We start from the raw sequence: 20567 nt of genomic DNA on the forward strand, positions 1-20567 counted from the left end.
GTTACTGTTAAAGTTTTACAGACTGGTAAACTTTAAAAAAGGAGTACGAATGTCGGTTACGTGACCATGGAATGCTCCAACAGCATTCTTCATCCTCATCTGTCAAGGGCCAATTCTTTAATTCCTTATGACACTACGTTCGTCTTCTATTTAATTTGTCCCATGTGAGCTCTCCTTGGTCTTTTCCTTCCTCTCTTTCTGTATCTTACACGTGTAGCGGAAATGAACGCGTGAAAAATGTAGTTGAAGATAATCAATTTTTTTTATGTATAATACAAATTATATGTAAGCACTTTTTTGTACACAAACAATACAGTTATACCTTATACCTATAAGGCACAACTGGCTAGGCGGCATTTATCTTGCCCATTCATGCTATGCTATATCACGTCGGAGGTAATGGGATTAAAAAAAAACATCATATAACTGCATACAACTTTTCGCTTATTGTAAATGCAACAATAGTAATTAAGGTATTAGCTTATATAAGGCTATCAAAAATAACAATCAAAAAAGCAAATAGAGAAGTACAACCGGACGAGGCCGGACACTTTTCTTTTAACCCTACAATTTAACGAAATATTTAATCACGAATAACAATACTGTTACGGGATCGTGTAAGTATTATTTTCCTTATTCTATGACTGTTCTAGAATAAGGAGTAATAAATACTACGTATAGAACGGCAAATCTCCGCTCCCCACCAGCGTCTGAGCTGGGTATAGTTTAGAGTTAAATCGTATGGTGTCAAATGTCACACACACGGATGCGCGTGTACGATAATATCAATGTGTAGTGTAGCGTCTGTGTAAAACGAGGTTGTCTGAAATGTCCGGGGTGTGACTATTTTCCCAATCTAATTGAGCACAATCTAATGGCGTCGATTTTCCCAATCTCGATGTGACCTTGACGCCTCGGTCTGGGTGGATTGGATACTTGTCTAATTATCACTTATACTATTACATGTTTGAAAGATAGAGAGCAAATAAAGACAATACGCCAGGTGTAAATTATATCGGTCCAATAAAATAGTAATAGGATAGATGATCCGTCAGAGAAAACATTAAATGCTATTCTGGAAATGGAAGTTAGAATTTGATCTAAGATTAACATCATTTTTCGATTTAATGAGTACGACGTTTGATGACGTCACCGTTTTGTATTCTCATACAATCATCGAACATCATAAATCTCATACGAACTGTGAAAGAAAGGGACGATGATAGTTTTAGAACTGACAAAAGATGAAGTTTGTGTCTGCTCGAATCGCTAATATTTTCTTTTTATATTTTTTTTTTTATTTTTTTTATATTTTGTATATATATATCACATCACTGGCCTTCTCTCTCTCTCTATATATAAGAGCTGCGCTCTTGTCGGTGGAGTAACCGCACTCACTGGCCTTAATTAACCAATTATTATTAACTGGTTTCAAATAATTAACAATTTATAAAAAAATACAAAGTTTCATTCTTAAAACTAGAAAGACTTAGTCTTACAAAAACGTAGTAATTTATGTTTTAAACATGTTTAACATTAAGTTGAAAACGCAATAAACATTAACAACATCACCTACGTCATAAAACTCGCGAAATCTTTTTTATAGTACTTACAAAAAGAAAGGCTAACGCCTTAACGTTAAGTAACTATTCGTAACGAATACTGAGGGGGATAATTCAGACCATGACTCTGGGGTAAATTCCACTTGATATCAAATCGGAATCCTGGGCCCAATCCTCCCTTAAAGTTTTCGTTACGATGTCACTAACACCCTGTATAACAAACATCCTGTATAACAAACACCCTGTAGTATTACTGTTGATTCTATTTCAGCCTCAGATAAATGACGGGAGTTACCTTTGCACTACCCAAGCTTCACACTATTTTTTTTTCTGCAACTTTTAGGAAAGGTGAGGTATACACGTACGGTCACGAGTACTAATATGCTTTGATACCATGTCATAGTAACTTTTTCGACAAATTAAACCGTAAGTCTTATTAAATGTCAAACATGATAGTGCGACAGGGTTCTAAAGCGGGTTCATGACTGTACAACGTTTTTTTGTTTTGTATTTATAATATTAGTATGTATCTGTACCTATACATTGCATAGCCTTGACGAACGTCGGAGTTGAAGCAGACGCCACAGCCAAAACCGGCTGGATCACATAGCCTATGTTTTAATATTATGTGTCTATGTCTTAATATAATAAAATGCAGCGATTCTTCAAGTGGCTTCCGTAGAAAAGTAACCAGAGTTCCGCGATTATATTTTTTTCTTTACATAACTAATCTTTGATTTGGTGGGTGTAAGTTTGGGAACTCCTGTTCTAGAAGGTTTAAGAGCTACTCAACATCTTTGGGCTCGGGCCTATCCGCCCTATCAGCAGCGTGGCGCGCGATGATCTCCTGGTAGCGCGGCTCCAGTTCTGCGACCTTGTCCAATAACAACTGTGGCAGGTACTGATTCGGGTCTGTGTCTGTAAAACACCACTTAATTAGAGGGGGTGGAGGGGCCATGAGTAAATCACGAAATATCATAAGGAGGGAGGGGGAGGGTGTAGTAATATATCACGAGTATTTATTTTTTCGGCAAACGCGCGATACTGAACCGAAAAGCGGCGACTTGTGTGTGCAGGTGCTTGTGTGTATCTGTCTACTAGTGATTATCTGTCTGTAATTCTGTACTATACAAAACACACAAAAAACATAGTATAAAGCTAAACAAAGTGTTTATATAGTAAGCAGCAGCAGCAACCAGTAAAAATGTGTATGTGTGTGGGATAGTGTGCGTGAGTGCATATTTGTGTGCTTTTGCGTGCATATTTGTGTGCTTTTACGTGCATACGAGTGTTTGTGCGTGCGTGTTTATGCGTGCGTGTTTGTGTGTGCGTGTTTGTGTGTGCGTGTTTGTGTGTGCGTGTGTGTGTGTGTGCGTTTGTGCATGCGTGTTTGTGCGTGCGTGTTTATGCGTGCGTGTTTATGCGTGCATGTTTATGCGTGCGTGTTTGTGTGTGCGTGTTTGTGTATGCGTGTTTGTGTGTGCGTGTTTGTGCGTGCGTGTTTGTGTGTGCGTGTTTGTGCGTGCGTGTTTGTGTGTGCGTGTTTGTGCGTGCGTGTTTGTGCGTGCGTGTTTGTGCGTGCGTGTTTGTGCGTGCGTGTTTGTGCGTGCGTCTTTGTGCGTGCGTGTTTGTGCGTGCGTGTGCTTCCGCGTGTCTGTTTATTGGTGATTATCCGTCTGTTAGTATATAGTGTTACTGACCATCGAAAAAGACGAACTCGCACTTCCCGCGGCAGTCGGGGCTGCGTGCCAGCACGGTTTGCAGTTGCGAGCAGAAATCATCCACCAGCTGCTGCACGTCCACGTCGCACAGCTCTGGACACCACAAATGGCTGCCTTACAGACTACTATCACCGGTCCCGGGTTCGAAGCCCGTTGAGGATGTTGAGAAGGTTGATCATCGATATAATGTTGGGATTATTAAAAATAACGTTTCATTCTACTACTACTTACGGATGTAAGTACGTTGCCAACAAAAAAGTTGACTGTTTTTATTAATGACGTTACTAGGGGATAGATTTAGAATTATTCCATAAAAATTCAATAGAAAATTTTCATTTTCTATAAAAGGTATCTCGTTTGACTAAGGTGCAAAATAACCTATTGAACCACCAAAGTCCCCTGACATGGCATAGTCGAAACTACATTGAGAGTGAGGATGTCCTTTGTTTAATAAGGACATTGCAGACATGAATCACCGATTGTCCGAAAGAGTAAGATGGTTCCACGCTTCAAAAAGGGTATTTGACTGGGTCAAAGATAAATTATAAAATGTTAATCTAGAAATAGAAGCCAGTCTAAGATGATCAAAAATCAATCTCATTTTACTTTTCGACTTATTTTCGAATTTTATTGATGAATTAAGTAACAATGAGTACGACGTTTGACTGCTTTTATGGATGATGTCACAGGACAGTATTTCCATACAAAGTCCAGAGAATAGTTTCGTTTTGACGTTTCGTAAAAAGTATCTCGTTTGACTAGGTTGTCAAGAAGTCTATTCAAAAATACCTTTATAACATAGTTACACTTTGAATCGTCAATTTTTACGTAACGAACGTCTCATCCGCCTAAAACTAAGATAGCTTCTCACAACCTGGACAACCGGGGAAAAGAAGCTACAAGAAAAACTCGGCAAAGGGGGCTAGACGTTCTTAAAATAGACAAAAAATATAGCAATTTAGTAATTTGCCTGCCATTAATATCTTCTAAGTAATCACTAAGGGTGGTATTAATAAACTAATCTCAGCTGAGACTGCATTCAAGATCATGCTCAAGTCCCTGTTTTTATATACGAACTGTCACATTGACATGATCTTGAGGGCAGTCTCGAAGCTGAGATTAGTTTATTAATATCAGCCTAACGTCTAGCCGTTGCCGATCTACTAGTCAAACACCTCCACCAACCCGCACTAGAATAGCGCAGTGGTGGAGTATATATATATAATGTGGTGGAGAATATAGCAATCTCCGGTTGAGAGTTCCGGGCATGCCAGCGTCCAGCAGTGGGTGGGGGCTTGGTGTACGTACCTTCGTAGAGGTTCCGCTTCTGCAGCACGCCGTAGAGCGTGTGCAGCGGCGTGGCGCACTCGGCCGTGATGTAGACGGGCGGGCGCGCGCCCCCCGCCCACCAGATCTTGTACGCCGTGTTGCGGTAGCGCCGCGCCTTCACGCCCGCCACGTCCTTCTTCACCTCCTCTGGACCCTGCAAACATGCAATACACACATAGCTGCCAGGCCAATTGCACTCTAAACCAGCGAGCGTGCCGTGGTCTCCGCCTAACCCAACGGGAACTTATGTTAACATAAGAACACAACTATAGGTTCACCCATCGCAAGATGAACTAAGTACCCACACCTCACCGAGCTTCCTGTTAGACCAACGTGACGCAGGTAAGTCGTACCGCTGTCTATAATGATCGAGCCTAAGCTAAATTAATAACTCATTGGTGCAAGTCCAAAAAAAGATCGTAGTAGCACAAAACACTGTCAGGACACAACAACTCCGAAATACAACTGCATTATCACCAGCGCATCATTCATAATGTGTGGTTGTAAAAAAGAAAAAATAATAATATAAAAGTTTATTCAGGTAAAACCTACGACACACATATACATGTTGTGCTTCCCTCATAAGGAAAATATCGCGAAGAAACCCACATACCCAGGGAACAATTTTTGGAGGTACTTATGTGACCTACCTGTAATTAGCCTGGTCTGTTCTTAAGGTCAGACCGGGTCACTTTGGTTGGGTAAGCAGACTGCAAACGGGATAAAGCTAGGGAGATGGTGACGTGTGCGATGCGCTGAGGCTCATGACTCACCCTGCAGGCCTTTATTTGCGGCAGATCATGGCGGTTGGGTTCGTTGAACTCATTCAAGTCGGGTGGACAGCGCAGCGACTTGGTGACAACCAGCAGCAACTTCTTTACCGGGAACACCACGCCCTGACAACATACACACAACGGTTACACAGAATAACGAGCGTTTATATTTTTAGAACGTTTTTAGTGTCACGCGGATTTGTTCGCGCACGCAGACGCAGGGTTGGCTACGCATGCGTACCACCCGCAAAGAACTTTTTCATGCATTCAATGTATGTCGTGACATATGTACTAAGGACTATGTTTTTTCGCTAATATAAATAATACTCATAAAAGCATTATACAAAATATAAAATATCTCTTCACAAAATAAAGTTTCATATTCTTTCTAGTTTCTATACATAAATCAGAAATCAGAATCATTCAACTTAATTATCATGGATAAACTTGTTGAAGGTCAATGTAACATTTGAATTTACGTCATTTCGCAAGGTGTTAATGCTGAGGAGAAGAAATGACGAGAAACTGTAATAGCAACACATCTTTTAAACAATGAGGGTATACATTACAAGTTATTTAATAACTAGAAGAACACATTTAATACCAGACATTTTTATCGTTTAGGTAATCAATAATGTTATAATAAGCTTTTTTACACAAAGTTTTTCTGACAAATTCAAAATTTTATCTGGTATTTTATTGTAAAAACGTATACATACCCCCAAAAAAGATGAATTTAATTTACTTAAATCTAGAATTTTGAATAGCAATTTTATTTTTATTCCTTTTATTGTAAGTATGTCTTTCACTTTCTCGGAAGGAGAGATACATTTTTACGTACACTCTCTTAGAGAGTCCCGACGACGCAGATTATAAATAGTGCCATATACCCCACATACTTGATAAACATACCGACTGTAATTGGAATACCATTGTATTTAAGTCTATAAATTATGTAATACAAACTGGATTTAAAAAAAAAGAAAAGAAAGGAAAACATGAAACAGTAGGACTAGGGCCCTGTGCTGGGAGGTTTTCTGGCCACGTCTTTCCCTCAGCGTTACAGATTCCGATGTGGTAGTAGTTTTACAGCTAGTTACATAATATTTTTTTTTATAATTTAATTTTTTTGACGTTCAAAAAGCGCTAACTTTGTAAGCCAATTTTGAAAAATAAATATATTTGAATTTTGACTACTATATAGCCCCCGATAAAGAGAGTAGTGGTAACCTCACCTGCTGATCTTCAAGCTTCTGGATCTTCTCGACGAAGTTCTGGAACTTCGCGCCGTCGCTCGGGATGATCAGGGACAGGTACCCCTCGAAGAAACTGCAGGCCATACCTCGTCCGTAGTTTATGGTCGGCGCCGGTTGCTGCCCCTGCAATTGTTTGCCCTAATATTTTTTTAGTCGTTAGAAATAACTGTCAGGGTTCGTTGTGTTTATTTCTTAATTAATTATTATTAGATGAAATAACATATATATTTATATTGTTTATATACTTATATTGTTTTTTGATGATGAGAGAGTCCTGGAAGAAATGTAGGGAGGCCTTTGCCCAGCAGTGGGACACTTTAGGCTAGATAAGATGAGATGAGGAGCTCGGTGGCGCAGCGGTAAACGCGCTCGGTCTTCGATTGTTGAAGTTAAGCAACTTTAGCAAAGGCCGGTCATATGATGGGTGACCACAAAAAAAGTTTTCATCTCGAGCTCCTCCGTGCTTCGGAAGGCACGTTAAGCCGTTGGTCCCGGCTGCATTAGCAGTCGTTTTTATTAACCATCAATCCGCACTGGGCCCGCGTGATGGTTTAAGGTCCGATCTCCCTATCCATCCGTAGGGAAGGCCCGTGCCCCAGCAGTGGGGACGTTAATGGGCTGATGATGATGACGAAGATAAGATGAAATAACTAATAACAGACGGAATAAAGTCGTGAATGTGTGTCACGACTTTATTATTTTTAATTTGACACTGGCAGTTATTTTCTTTTTTTTTTTACTTTTAATTTCTTCTTTCTCGAAATGGAACACCTCCCCGACTAAGAGCAGTAGTATTAAAAATTAAATTAATTAATGATACTTACTTTTGGTTGACCAATAGAAAAAAAAAACAAAATTCAAAATTAAATTTATTCAGTAGGTAACGACGAAAAATTCCACTTGTTATTAACTCATATCTGAATAATCCCCCTTAGTATTCGTTACGTTGTCACTATATGCTGCTTATGAATGAGTACAATTTACAATTGAACATAAAACTCACCATGATGAGGAGCTGGCACACCAGATACGCAGTATAAAGCTGAGGGAAGTCAGCCCCGAGGGGCGTGCGGCCCGCGGCCAGCAGCACCGCCGATGACGTCACGAGCACGGCCCCCGCCACCCAGTGCTCCGACAACTTGCTCAGCATCAGCCTCTTGCTGGAGAAGCTGTCGTAAGCCACCACACACGCCTCTTGCAGAACGCGTGCTGTTAACAGGTATACTAGGTTTCGGGCTGTAAATAAAAAATAAAAACATTATAAAAAGAACAAAACACACACACATACAGCCTCCGTGGTCTAGTGGATAGAGCGTTACGCTCACGATCTGGAAGTTCGGATTCCGTTCCCGATGCGGACATTGTCGAAATCACTTTCTAAGACTTTGTTTAGTAAGGACTTTGCTGGCTTGAATCACCTGATTGTCCGAAAAAGTAAGATGAATCCGTGTTTCGGAGGGCACGTTAAGCCGTTGGTCCCGGTTATTAGTAAAAACACCTCCACCAACCACGTGGTGGAGTACGCTCCACACCCCCTCCGATTGATTGAGGGGAGGCCTGTGCCCTGGACCGGACGTATACAAGGCTGTTTATGTTATGCGTGATAATAATATATCTTTTTCAGAATTGGGGTTTTTTTTTACTATTATTATTTATCATCGTACCATCTGCTTAATATTACCCGAATTTCAAAAAGAAAGAAAGAAAGAAAAAATATTTAAAATAACACAAAAGACATTTATTAAAACACATACATATCGTCTGCCTATAATGAAAACCACGTAAGTCACATTCTGAAGAGATTACCTTCAACAAAACCTCGTTAGCTCGAGACACACAGACACACACACACACATAAACATAGCTGGAGGACTGCACCCAGGTGCAGGAGTAATGCACCTCTGCTTGCTCCTTGAAGCGGCCACGAGCATTATACACTTTGGTACCATGTCACATTAACTTTTTTGACAAATTGAACTCGTCAAATATGTTAGTGCAACAAACAGAGTCCTAAAGTGGGTAAGTACATTATATTGCTCATGACTGTACAGGCGATGTGCTAATTATAACCACTACTTTCCGTATAAGTTTTAGACTACCAGACACTTTTTAGCAAAAAAGGCCGTTAAACATTTCATACTCACCAACAAGTAGGACCCAGTCGAACGTGTTCTCAGAAATGGGGCTCTGGGACACTAAGGAGCAAACAATAATACTTATTACAAACTTCCTCCAAGTTACAGGCATTCTGAATATTTTGCTTTTTGAAAATATATAATAAAAAACCATATCTTTATGAAATGGTATAACTAGGTAACAAGTACACGACCACTTGAGATCGAGCTTCACTATCAAATACAAAGTTTCGTACCAGGTTATTATGCATATGTACACACATGCATATTTACAGTGGTACCACAGTAACATGATATGGTTTAAAACAATCTTAAAGCTAGTTATACACTTTACAACTAAATCATTTGCATGAACAATGAGCTTGTTATAACTCGGCATGGTTGTGAAGTTAGCGGCTACTGATCGTTGCCCGCCCAAGGAGGTAATTAATGGCGACGGTTTCACCGTAATACTAAGTAATACAGAGGGAAGCATAAGAGGGACTTCTTTGATGTAGGGACCAAGAAGAAGGATTTCCCTGATACAGGGAAGAGGACGAGGGACTTCTCTAATACAGGGAACAAGAAGAGGGATTTTTCTAATATACGGAAGAAGAACAGGGACCTCCCTAAGTTAAGGAAGAAGCGCCCCGTTGCGTTGTTGCGTACATCTACTCAATTCCGTGTTGCAGAGCCTGCCACTTATAGGCGCTCCATCGAGAAACCAAACCCGAGGACATCATCCGATACGTCTAGGAGACACCCCGAGGACAGGCTATGGGATGTGAGCTCAATGAACAATCTTATCAACCTCAACCTCAAGAAGGTCATCTTGTGTCAAATGTTTAATACACTCCTAAAAGGAATATTATTGCTTAAGGATAAAATCCTAGTCCGGCATTGAAATAGACTACTCTGGGAGCCATCCCACTCGCGTCAGACAGAGTACTGTGTGGCGGAACACAAGAAGCAAAACCACTGTTCTAATTTTCTCTAAAAAGTAGCATGGAGAATGCTACACCAGAGCGTGGCTCTTAAATTAATTATGAGGATAAAATCAGTGTATCAATGCCTTTAGTGTGAACAGTTCTAAAATGGTCCGTGCGATTAGCTTATAACATACCATTGTTGATATCTTAACATACACACATTGTTGATATCTTAATGGTTTTGTGCCTAACAAATTGTTTAAACTAACAAAGGTGTTTTAGTATAGTAATAACTAGCTTTTGCCCGCGACTTCGTCCGCGTGTCGTGTTATAAAAGAGAGATCTTTGTGTGTGTTGGAGTGCATATCAAATTTCAAGCATCTAACTTATGCAGTTTAGATTTTTTCATACAATTTTTTTTCCCGCTAACTCCCATTTTTCAAAATACAGCCATAACTAAACTAAATATTTACTAAGGTATGCATGCATGCTAGATTGAAAACATCTCTCTTACGCGGTTTCGAATTTTTTCATACAAATGTTTTTTCCCGCTCCCGTTCCCGTAGGAATTCCGGGAATTCCTTTCTTAGTGCACCTCTACGGTACCTAAGCTACGTCCCTTCCAAATTTCAAGTGCCTGTTTAGCCGTATATGTCAGTCAGTCAGTTTCTCCTTTTATATATGTATTTAGATAAGGAATAATACTACGTATGGAACTGCAACTCTCCGCTCCCCACCAGCCTCCCGAGCTAGTTTTACCTCACCCCTTCTCGTACATAGTTTGAATTTGAATCGTATGGGGTCAGACGTCACACACACAGATGCTCGTGTACGATAACGTCAATATGTGGTGTGTCTACAACGAGGTCGAGAGAGAATACATAGAATAGTTACTATATTTGTTACTAGGCATATAGGTAGGTAGGGGAAGCTTTTGATAACCGATAAATTAATATCGGTTAAAACGGTTAGTACTATGATTCCGATAAAATACAGATTACTAAAAGCACACCCCGAACACTTCATACAAAACACCTCGTTTTACAGACACTACACATTGAGGTTATCGTAAACGCGCATTTGTATGTGTGTGTGACGTCTGACGCTACACGATTGAAGACTAAAGTAAGACCGAGGGGGTGTGTGTGTATGTGTGTGTGTGGGGGGGGAGGGGGTTGAGGTAAACTTAGCTCAGCAGCTGGATGTCGCGCTAGTGTCGCATTGTTTTTTCGGTACTGTAAACGATTACCTACTTACTGATAAATACCGTCAGAACTGTTATACCGTTAATCAAATCGGTACCGCAATTTTATACTGATAGGCTTATAGATTTTATATCTTATAGGTTTATGCCTTTTTTTAATAACTATTTTAGTTAATAAAGTAAAATTAAAAAACAAACTAACAAATTAAAAATTAGAAAAATATTAGGTAAATATAAGTAATTAACATCTGTTGAGCTTTATATAATCTAGATTTTTTCTCATATATATGTATATTCAGCGGATCATGGAACACATCAAGATCTAAGATTTTGTTACAAAAAGAATAATATAGAAAAAAAAAATAGAATAAGAAATAAAAAATAATAAGTTAATAAAAAAAAAAAAGATATGATAGGTATTAGTATTAAGAATTTTCCCTGATAGTTAATAAGGTCAATGCAGTGAAGACAGGAAAGGCCTGTTAACTCACAGTTTTGGTGCTTGTTATGACTATGGCCTTACTCATAGAGTTTTGGCATTATAATTTAATTTGTTTAATTTAAAATAATGTAGGAACCTACTACCTATTGGATTTTGTGAGTTTAATAATGGAGTTATACATAACAGGGGGGTTAAAATGGCCACATCAAAGCAATATTGCTATTTGACATTTATTTGCATTGTGCACTTATTTTTATATACGAAAATATCAAATTGTAATATGAATTTCTTAAATTAATTGCTTTGATGTGGCCATTTTAACCCCCTAGTACTCACCAAATAGAATCACCATAAAGACTAATTGTAACACCAGGAAGTTGGAAACAGATATGTTGTTGTTCTTGGAAGCCATTCTGAAATTATAAAAATAGATATACCTCATCATCATCACCAGCCCATTAACGTCCCCACTGCTGGGGCACGGGCCTTCCCTATGGATGGATAGGGAGATCGGGCCTTAAACCACCACGCGGGCCCAGTGCGGATTGGTGGTTATTAACTACTGCTAATGCAGCCGGGACCAACGGCTTAACGTGCCTTCCGAAGCACGGAGGAGTTCGAGATGAAAACTTTTTTTTTTGTGGTCACCCATCCTATGACCGGCCTTTGCAAAAGTTGCTTAACTTCAACAATCGCAGACCGAGCGCGTTAACCGCTGCGCCACCGAGCTCCTCTGAGATATACCTATTAGGTCTTTATCTTTATTAGTCCCCATTGACAGAAGAAGTAGGTATTTGACCAAAATGAAATTGGTAGGTGGGTCGTTCTTCTTTTTTATCGACAATAAAAAGACATTTTCTCGATTTATCGGATTTAACATCTTTAAAATTATAAGGGCAATAATTATTTTAAAACATCATATAAATATGTGTCTGTAGAGGACTATTTCGTGGTTCTCTTTATCTTGGTAACATACTTTTCTTTGCAGGCGCATTCCAAAAAATATTGTGACAGAGTGGCCCTTTTCATCGGAGACAGCATTTCAATTTACCACTCTGTCACAGAATTTTGTGAAAAACGATCAAACTACGTTAATAACTAATTGAGGAACCGATTAGTATTTTGCTTGTATTTTGAGTATAATAAGATAACTATATTTTTGGACAATCAAAACATGAAATAAAATTCTAAAACATAACTTATCAGAAGCAGAACGAAGGACAGATCATTGTCGATAAAAAAGAAGAACGACCCAGGTGATAAAAAAATATTATTCCGGTCAGTTAATAAATTTAATCTATAATACCTACTGTTGATTTCTATAAAAAAACTTTCACTAAGTATTTCCTTATTTTATACCAAATACTTATGCACCAAAATCGAATAGATCGAATATTCGGCGCATCTCCAGTAACTTAACTACTTGATTATGTTTTAACCGACTTCAAAAAAGAACGAGATTATAATTTTTTATATAATTATATTTTACCCTGGTCTAATGCCATTTATGGCTGGATTTCGAGCTTGATCAACTCTCATTGACATCAATCTATTCATACAATTATCTGTACTTATTGAAAAAAAAAATATACGATAATAATACGAAATATACGAATATACCTATATGAGAACCTCCTCCTTTTTTGAAGTTGGTAAAAGTTACTATACTACCCAAACTTATAAACAGTAATTGCATTAATATTAGTTCGGTTCTATGGTTTTTAACAAAAGGATGGGGTGACGTCGAGTTCATGAAACAATAAATTTAACTTACTAAGTTGTTATGTGTTATGTTATCTAAAAGGTTATGTCAGTCTGCATGCAAAACTTAAACAGTTTCCAAATGACGAGATTCTTGAAATCACTTACAAACGGTACAGAAACTTCCATAATATGTTACTGCGAAAATTAAGAATTGAATATGAAAAACAAGAACTTCAGTCCAATAGCGGCGACCCAAAACTACTCTGGAAGACCATTAAGAGAATTTGCAACACCAATAAAATAAAAAATTGTCAAGCTACTGAACTTACAACAATAGGTGCTAATACCGTAGATTCCCTTAACACTTGTAACAAATTCTTCTCTACCGTTGGTGAAAACTTGGCCAAGAGGATTATTCAAGAAATTGATGTCACTGAGGACCAACTGGCAAATAATGTACCTGATACCAATGGACCAATGGACTCCTTCTTTTTGGAACCCACGGACGAACTAGAGGTAAAATGCATTATAAACCAACTTAAGACAGATAGTGCCCCTGGCTTAGACAAAATTAGCTCCAGTCTTTTAAAGTATATAAGGGACATATTATGTTCTCCTCTCGTTCACATATTCAACTTAAGTTTAAGTACAGGTCGTTTCCCGGAGCTCTGGAAAGTGGCCTCTATCACTCCCATCTATAAAGATGGATCTAAGACATCTCCAGGGAACTATAGACCCATATCACTGCTTAGCGTATTATCCAAGATGCTTGAAAAAATAGTAAATAAACGGTTGGTGAAATACTTAGAGTCTAATAATCTTCTCTCATCCAGACAATTCGGCTTCAGGCATAATAAATCTACAGAAGAGGCGGCTACACTTTTAACTGAGCTTATTTCTAATAAACTTGACAATAATAGCAAGTGCATCGGTATCTTCTTAGACCTGGCTAAAGCCTTCGATACCGTCTCTTCCAAAATTTTAATTAGTAAATTAAAACAGCTTGGTGTTAGAGGACTCGCCCTCAACTGGTTCACTAGTTACCTCTCTAGTCGGGTGCAGTTAGTAAGAATAGGATCCCATACAAGTGACCTTACTCCAGTACATTTCGGGGTTCCTCAAGGGAGTATATTAGGACCTACCTTGTTCATAATTTATATGAACGACATCCACAATCTGACTCTACCAAATGCTGAAGTTATCTGCTACGCAGATGACACCGTTGTTCTTTTCGAAGGGAAAAAATGGAAAGATACGTTCCAATCTGCTGAGCATGGTATGTCAGTCATTAATAACTGGCTAAGGAATAATTTCTTAACGTTAAACAACAAAAAATCCAAATACATATGTTTCCACAAAACCGCCGCATCCAGTCCACCTGTAACAAATGACATTAAAATTCATGTTTGTGATATGGCATCTCCACAACTATGTAACTGTAGTACCATACAGCGTGTAATGGATATCAAGTATCTTGGCATCATGATAGATCAACATTTAAATTTTGATGCTCATATTCAATGCCTTTCAAAACGAATTAGAAAGACCATAGGAATAATTAAGAAATTAAGGTCGTCTGCTGATAAATCTCTTTTAAGATCTGTTTATATAGCTATATGTCAGTCGGTTGCCAGCTATTGTGTCTCCGTTTGGGGTAGTGCTGCAAAAACTAAGCTCAAGGATGCAGAGAGAGCACAAAGATCAGTTCTAAAAGTAATGCTGAAGAAACCCTACAGATACCCCACAGACACCTTGTATAAGGAAGCCAAGGTACTAACAATTCGACAGTTATTTATTCTAAAGACATGCATTATCACCCACAAACACATATTAAATTCTGACACATATAAAGAACTGTTAAAAAAACGCACTTTCAGCGTACCTTTGCCGACTGTTAACACGGCTTTCGCGGGTAGATTTGGAGAGTTTGTGAGATCTCGCACTTACAATGCAGTAGCTAAGTCTTGCTGTATTATAGACTGCCCTATTCCGCTAGCAAAGTCCGTGTTAACAGACTGGTTACTCACCCTGGACTATACCACTACTGAAGACCTCGTAAAATAAATTTTCTACATACCTCTTCCTCAATTTACAATTATACTACACTTTATTTTGTAATGCCTATCTTTGTTTTCTTTTGTTTTTTGTTATAATTTTACATTGTAAGTAAAATTAAGGCTAATAAAAAATAAAAATATCTGGTTCCCCAAGATTCAGGCATTGCCTAGTTTGGGGACCCCTGTACAACTCCTGAAAACTAATTAGATTATAAGCACACCTTTAGTTTTAAGTAAACAATTTTTGTATTTCTCCTATTTTGTGCAATAAAGTTATTATTATTATTATTATTATCATATTATCAGTCTCTGTAATAAAAACGATAAAATTGTATACTTGCCTACTTATTTGTAAAACAAGCACAGCAGGCACAGAATTAAACAGTAGAGAAATATTAAAATTGTTTGGTTTACTACGGTTTACATTACTTACACAACAAACAAAAACAAACAAAGCGCAAAGAAAGAATGCCGAATGCCGCGAACTCGCGAAGGATCTCATTATTTTAATTTAACGTTTCAGTTCATACAAAAATGTTTATTAAATATAAATGGTAGAGAAAATACTTATGCACCTGGTAGAAAAGAGATGCATGCGATTTGGTTTAATAAATGCAATTTTTACTATTCATTATTAACTTTACATATATTTATATATATATATATGAATTTTAAATGGATGAGTAGATTAGTTAGAGTACTGAATGTAATATTGTTGTCGCCCCCTTTTTAGATATTGATAATAGCCTCGGGTTCAAGTCTAAAAACATTGGGTTGAGCAACAAAGTTAAAACTAGAATAATTAGGTTATACCTTGCATTACATGGTATGGAATCATGAATCGACTGTTATTGCATTAAAAAGATATTTACTCTCACATGTTTATTGCCATCGGTCAGGCCGGACAATACAGTCGACTCGCTCCGGTCTGAGTAATCGCATATACCCGGGTGCCTTACTAATGTGATACAGGTGGCCTTGCCGCTAAGTCTCGCTCTTCCTGTTCACCCTAGATCACAAGCTTCTGGTCGTACAGCTAGCCTTGATCAATATCTGGCACCCGCCGGACAGGGGACCTTTGGTCCCCCGGGAACCTCCACCTTCCCCATAGTTCCGCCACGGTTTCTCCAACTAATAGTCGACTGTCGCTAGGGGCGAGAGATACTCGCTCCCGTCCAATTTCTACGCCCCCATGTCTAAGACACTACTCAAAGTACATTGTACTAGCGTTTTATTGGACACCATTTATGGAAATTTACTGCTACGATAATACAGTCTCATCATATTTCCACACCATATGAATACCAGTCGACACATCACATATATAGTATAAAAAGGACTTACAAGAGGTAGCTGACTCACCCTCTCCAGGTCCTCGCCTTTTTGCCTCCCTGGGCTGCAGTTTTTTTTTAACTAGCTGTCAATTTGCTCACGACTGACAGTTGGCGCCAAAAAGACTCACCTTCTAAGTGGACGTATTTTTACATGGCAACTCGCGCTGTGCGCGACACTCCCGGCAGCAAGGAGAGTTATTGCAGCAGGGTGAAGAGATGCTTGGTCCACTCCAGGATCTTCTCCCGGGCTCGCACAGCAGCACCTCGTTTCTCTCTTCCTCTTGTGTCCATGGGGACATCAACAGGAGCAACCACCCCTGCTCGATCATCAACTGACGTACTTGGCTCAATGATCATCTCATATTTTTTGCTTATGTTATCGCCCCCCATAAGGTGATAGTCACTGCTTTGAATTTCATCCGAATTTACGTCGGAGGCATGTACGGGACTGTTTACGCGGCTTACTTGTTCGATCACGTCAGGTACCGGAGCTTCATATCTATTTTTAGATTCCAAATTTGCTTCCGGCTCTGGTTTATCACCTTCCTCACTATCAGCCTCAAGAGGATAAAGATGACCGATAGACCTGGTAAAAATAGAGTCGTCGACTTTGACTTTAGCGACTCTACATTCGCCATCAGCGCCCTTGATCAACTCTACGATTTTACCAACTTTCCAGTTATCTCTGTTCTTACTGTTTTCCTTTAACTGAACATAGTCTCCATGGTGAGGTACTCGCTGTGATTTAATTCTAGGCTGCTTCGGATCCTGGCGATATCTCTCCCTTAGGCTTGCTAGGTATTGATTTACAAACATAAGTTTGAATTCCTCTAGGATCTTAAGGCCTCTTTTCCAGCTTGTAATTAGGTCGACCTTCAGTTGCGTGCCAGTAGCCGGTATTTCCACGGCAGCTGAATCTACGGTCAAGCATTTACCGAAGCTTAAGAAGTCAGAAGGGCTCAGTATATGTTCTAACTCAGGTCCAACTTTCGTTAAAGGTCTTGCATTTACCACATTTTCCACCTCTTTGATGATAGTGAGCAGTTGACTATCATTGAGTAAATGTTTGTCTAATGTACGCTTCAGACAGTGTTTCACTAAGCCCACCATGCGTTCATAAAATCCTCCATGCCATGGAGCAAGCTGAGGTATGAATTTCCACTCGATACAATTCTTGATGCAAAATGGTTGTTTCATTACTTCACTGGTTAGCCTGAAATAGGTGGCGTTGTCCGAGTATATTTTCTTCGGCGTGTTTCTGGCTGCTGCGAACCGCCTAATGGCTAGAAGACATTCTTCTGCTGTTAGGTCTTTGACCACCTCTAAATGGATGGCTCGCACTGTCAAGCAGGTAAATAAGGCCACCCATCTTTTCACCTTGTTGTTCGAGGAGTCCAGTACATACAACGGGCCAAAGTAGTCTGCACCGGTATATGTAAAGGGAGTATTGTACGTCACCCTTTCCGCAGGCAGTGGTGGTGCAGGTGGAAGGTTGTAAGGCCCACCTCCATGTTTTATGCATCTTGAACATTGTTTAATGACCTTCAACACCTGGGCCTTCCCTTGTGGTATCCAATATTTCTTTCGAAGAATGCTGAGTGTGTGAGGGGCTCCAACGTGATAATTACTTTCATGAGCTTCCTTGATTATCATCCTCGTGAGCTCTGCGTCTTTAGGCAAAAGTATGGGATGCTTCATGTCATAGCTCCACGTTGTATTACCCATTCGACCCCTTGTTCTAAGTATACCATCAACATCCACAAATAACTCCAAGTTTCTGACTAAATGAGTCCTTTTTCCCTCTAACTCTTCAGCAAAACATTCACTTTGCAATTTTTTAATTTTTGACATGAGTTCATTTGTTGCCTCAACTTCTTGTGGTGGTGCATCTAGTTCAGTCAAGTCCTGGTTGGGTTGTTCTTGTTCAGAGCTTTTCGTTGTATCTATTATTTGCTCACCTGGACTCTGAACTAGACCCTCCCCAACAGAGAGAAGAGTGTTGTGATGGCTGTCATAAAGACGGTCTTTAGGCCAGTAGCTTTCGTCTAACTTCAAGAACTCTGGGCCATTGAACCACAACTCCTTTTTGTGTTCCCAGTTTTCCGGTCGCGTAGCGAGATCAGCAGGGTTCGATTTGGTATTTATATAGTACCATACTGCTTCTGGTAAATTCTTTTTGACCTCCTCGACTCTATTTGACACAAACGGTGGGAGCAGTTTATCTGACCGCATCCAGCTAAGTACGACAAGGCTGTCTGTCCATAAAAATTCCTTATGTATGTGTACGCCTATGTTTACTTTTACATACTTCAACAACCTGCTCGTAATCAAGAACCCAAGTAGCTCCAGTCTTGGAATATTCACACACTTTTCTTTCTTGTCTTTACTTTGTGCCACATGCGATTTCGCCATCACGAAAGATACTGAACTTCCTCCTATTCTTATGACTTTCAAGTACACTACCGCAGCAAACGAATCTTTTGATGCATCTGAAAATCCATGTAGTTCATATATCGCGGATGCGTCTGATGGTATAGCTCCGAGATGTCTAGAAACTTTTACCGTCGTGATGTCCTTGAGCTTGACCAGGATTTGCTTCAGTGATTGTGTAATATCTTCAGGTAATATGCTGTCCCATTTACATTTTTGCTCACAAATCTTCTGAAAGAGTAATTTCATGGGAAGCACAAGTGGACACACGAACCCACATGGATCATAGATTCTGGCTAAAGCTCGTAAAACTTTCCTTTTTGTATCTATTGAGTCTTGAGTCAGGTGGCTCTCAGTCCAGTTTAATTTTAGCTTGTCACTGTCTATGTCCCATGCTAGACCAAGAACTTTCACTTCCATCGACTGATTGTATTGATGTATAGATGGAGTAGATTCTAAAAACTCTTTGCTGTTTGAAGTCCAGTCCCTGATGTTCATCGATAGCTGATTGAAAGAAGTTCTTACTTTTTTGTAGATCTCCATGGCCTCCTCCAGTGTGTCGGCTCCTGTGACCAAATTATCCACATAACATTTATCAGCCACTGACCTTATTATCTCGTCATCTGATTGAATCATGTGGTGTTTTATTGTGGCTGTGAGTAGGAAAGGGCTTCCTATTATTCCGAAGGGTATTCTACAGAACCGAAAGCATACCAGGTTATCGCCAGTTGGTTCTTCATTCGCATCTTTTACCCACAGAAATCGTGTGACATCCCTGTCATCTTTATGCAATCCCACTTGTAAGAAAGCCTTTTCTACGTCAGCAGTAATGCCTATCTTCCTGGTTCGAAATTTGAGAAGAAGTGCTGTTAGATCTTCTAGCATATAAGGACCACTATATAGACACTCATTTAAGCTTTTGTGTCCAGGTATTTTTGCTGATGCATCATAAACAATTCTTCCTCGTTTGCCCTTTTGCCTTATTATGTGATGGGGCAGATAGTGCACAGAACGGTTCGTGTCACCATTATCAAATGATGGTACAGCTTCTATAATTCCCAAATCTAATTGCTCTTTCAAGATATTGTTGTATTCCCTCAGGGAGTCTTCGTCTAGCCTTCTCATAAGACTCTTCAATCTCCCCAAGGCCAAGCCAAAATTTGATGGCAAGTCTGGTGGATATTGGATCCAAGGCCATTTGACCTCATATCTACCATTTTTATATTGCACTGTCTCATTAAACTTTTGTACAGCTTCTTCATGACGAGTGGCTTTTGGAGAGTCCGTAATCCCAATATTTTCCAGCGACCATAAGAATCGGATGTCAATATTCCTTAACGGCAAGTCCGGCTCAGTGAAGTATGGGCAACTGGGTGTGTGACACTGACAGTAAGTATTTATAGACAAAGTATTATCATTATCATATGAACTGACATTTCCGGAAAGAACATATCCAAAGTCGGTATCTATCAGATATAAATTCTCAGACATCTTGATTTTTCTTTCCCGCATGAATGAACTATAGAAATCATTACCGATGAGAAGGTCTATGCCCTCACCAGCTGATTCATCATCTGCAAATATATCAACTCGACTATCATTGACTGTAGCTATTGGAACCCGATCTGTGATGTGAGGCACTATGTTTACATTTATCTTTTGACTTATCCCTCGTTTGGTGTCTACTATTATTTCAGAAGATGGGCTAGATG

General features: G+C 39.3%; 2 protein-coding genes across 4 annotated transcripts; both read right to left on the reverse strand.

Moving 5' to 3' along the window:
• Window positions 1-1322: 1322 nt before the first annotated feature.
• On the reverse strand, window positions 1323-12142 carry LOC126373848 (stimulator of interferon genes protein-like). 3 transcript variants are annotated; one of them, XM_050020190.1, is made up of 9 exons: window positions 12075-12142; window positions 11667-11767; window positions 8786-8836; window positions 7645-7877; window positions 6621-6779; window positions 5386-5508; window positions 4592-4766; window positions 3263-3376; window positions 1323-2480 (listed from the first exon to the last, which is right to left on the reverse strand). In XM_050020190.1, the coding sequence occupies exons 2-9, from the start codon at window positions 11740-11742 to the stop codon at window positions 2347-2349; spliced, it is 1065 nt and encodes a 354-aa protein (XP_049876147.1). In that variant the 5' UTR covers window positions 11743-11767; window positions 12075-12142; the 3' UTR covers window positions 1323-2346. The 3 variants fall into 3 exon arrangements, with proteins under 3 accessions (XP_049876147.1, XP_049876149.1, XP_049876150.1); XM_050020192.1 differs by having other exon boundaries at window positions 6621-6764; window positions 12075-12135; XM_050020193.1 differs by lacking the exon at window positions 8786-8836 and having other exon boundaries at window positions 7645-7850.
• Window positions 12143-16620: 4478 nt separating this feature from the next.
• On the reverse strand, window positions 16621-19491 carry LOC126373739 (uncharacterized). The gene has a single exon (XM_050019978.1). It carries the CDS (start codon window positions 19489-19491, stop codon window positions 16621-16623), a length of 2871 nt encoding a protein of 956 aa, XP_049875935.1.
• Window positions 19492-20567: the final 1076 nt, after the last annotated feature.

Source organism: Pectinophora gossypiella, chromosome 16, assembly GCF_024362695.1.
Source record: "Pectinophora gossypiella chromosome 16, ilPecGoss1.1, whole genome shotgun sequence".
Lineage (NCBI taxonomy): Eukaryota > Metazoa > Arthropoda > Insecta > Lepidoptera > Gelechiidae > Pectinophora > Pectinophora gossypiella.